General features: G+C 31.2%; 2 protein-coding genes across 2 annotated transcripts; one reads left to right on the forward strand and one right to left on the reverse strand.

Moving 5' to 3' along the window:
• AAJ76_286000185 (hypothetical protein) lies at positions 1 to 185 on the reverse strand (the record flags this gene model as incomplete). The annotated part of the gene is made up of 1 exon (XM_024474953.1): positions 1 to 185. A coding segment is annotated over one exon (185 nt), but the record flags the coding sequence as incomplete, so codon positions are not given.
• A 1,939-nt stretch (positions 186 to 2,124) lies between these two features.
• Positions 2,125 to 2,344, forward strand: AAJ76_2860002125 (hypothetical protein; the record flags this gene model as incomplete). The annotated part of the gene is made up of 1 exon (XM_024474954.1): positions 2,125 to 2,344. A coding segment is annotated over one exon (220 nt), but the record flags the coding sequence as incomplete, so codon positions are not given.

Raw genomic sequence — 2,344 nt, forward strand, 5'->3', positions numbered from 1 at the left:
ATACTTAGTTCTGTAAACACATAATTTAAAGTTGTTTTTAATATTGAGCAACATCCTCGTTTGTTGCATCTCCACATAATTCTTCCGACTGAAATTTTCACATAATTGTAAAAGTAGTTCTCATATGCCAGCTTGGGATTGCTTTTATTACTTTTTATAATATTTTTTTCCAAACTTTCAGCCATTATAAGGGGTAAAAGATTATCAATAAAAATGATCCAAAAATCACCCGCGATGATATTTGCTACTAACGGCACAAATGGTTTCTAACAAGACCAAAGAAACGCCTTTGCCTGTAATAAAAAATTTGGTTAGACTAAGAACAAAAATACACACCGATGAATGGTTGTCTTACAAAGCTTTGAGCGAAAATAACGGATATTGTCATTAAATAATTAATCATTTTGCAATCTTGCTGATTCTGTTACAGGTATAAAATATTCAAAATGTAGAAAGCCTAAATAATAAAATAAAAAGTAATACTAAAGCTGAAAAAAAGTTGGAGAAACTTACCGCCTCAAATTTTTGACTTTTTTATGTTTGAAAATGCATTTGATAAGATTATTGAAGTGTTAAAATTTGAATAAAAAATTTCTTTAATAACTTTTCATGATTTTTAGGCCCTGCAAAAAATCATATATATTTCAATAAGAAAGGATTAAGTTCACATGATTTAAAATATTAGCCGATCTTGGCTCAACAATCGTAGCATATCCCAACGCAGGCTTATAGAAGGTATCAAAATGCAGAAACACCAACAAGCTTTTAAAGATCTTCCCATATGGCTCTTTATGTTATGATTAGGCTTCGTTTCACCTTTCTGTATTATAATATTAGGTTCTCCTAGCTTAATTGGATTTAAAGTAAATTTTTTTTAATTTGATTATAGATTAAATGCTATAATTTAACGAACGGTTTTTTCCCTATACCTGTAAAAATTTAATGTTTTAGATTGACCTTCACCAGCAGCACCATAGCAAAGTACCTTTAAAATAGTATGAATATCTGTTCCAAAATCACATAGCCATGAACCCGTTTTGATTATTTTAACAATTTAATAATGTTCACATTTAAAATTCATATACCACCATTCAAATTTTTCTTTCGGCTTTAAATTGTTTGTAATACGCATATGCATCTTACAATGATTACAGGTTTGTACGTCTTAATTAATTTCCATTGAAAAATAGCGTTAAAATTTTATTGTAATCAGCTTTAATAATTTGATCTAAATAATGTCCGCTTGTAAAAATTGGGGCAAAAAATATTAAAAATAAAACCAGAGACCCCGGCGGTGTCTCTGGGGACTCTGGTTTAAAAAAAGTACTGAAACCGACGATACTTCGACAAATATACCCAATGAAGAAATAACTAAATTCTGGAGTGAAATGTGGGATAGAAACCCCAAGAACATAACGAAAACCCCCCTGTCCGGATCTTGTCCCTATGCACGCAAAAACATTAAATAACAACATGGTATTCCCCATCCCAGTAGAATTTAAAGAACTAATCAAATACCTACCAAATTAGAAGACCGCGGGACCAGAAAATATCTATAACTTTTTTATCAAAAAGATAAAATCTTTACATGAACCTATGTATGGCTACATAAAGAAAATCATGGACAGTTTGTATCTAATTCAAGAATTGCTCACTACAGGGGATACATTTCTTATACCGAAAAAAATTGCAAAGCAGGTGGCGATTACAGACCGACCACATTCCTGGCAAACAAATCTAAGTTAGTAAAAATGTTTAGCAAGAGTAATACAATTTTAAATTAAAGGTAAAAATCTAATAAGTAAAGACCAACTAGGAACTGCTCGGGGGTGCAAGGCGCTAAATAACAGGCTATGTTTAACATAGCGATTAATAAAAGATACAAAAAAACCTTAAAACCACACGGATAGATATAAACCAAGCCTTTGGCACAATTGACCAGAATTACCTATTGCATTGTATAAAATCACCAAACTTCTCGTTCTGAATCTATAATTTCATAAAAGAGTCGACAAGTAGATGGTGGATTAATTTATACAAGGATAAAATGTTAATGTTGAATTAAAAATCAATAGAGGTACTTTTAAAGGAGATGGCTTGTCGCCTATTCTATTTATTGTTTGCATGGATTCTGTAAACAAGATGCTATATTTGAATTTCCCCTTAAATGAAATCTCCATAAAGAAGGATGAAGGCTTCAATACAAATCGTTTACTATTTATAAACGATATAAAATTGATGGCTGAGGAAGAAGAAGTCCGCGAAGACATAATTAATCAAGCAGCTAAGTTTTGCAGCCATGTAAATCTTAAAATTACCCCCCCCCCCAAAAAAAAAAAAAAGT

This window comes from Vairimorpha ceranae (genome assembly GCF_000988165.1).
Source record: "Vairimorpha ceranae strain PA08 1199 chromosome Unknown NODE_286, whole genome shotgun sequence".
NCBI lineage: Eukaryota > Fungi > Microsporidia > Nosematidae > Vairimorpha > Vairimorpha ceranae.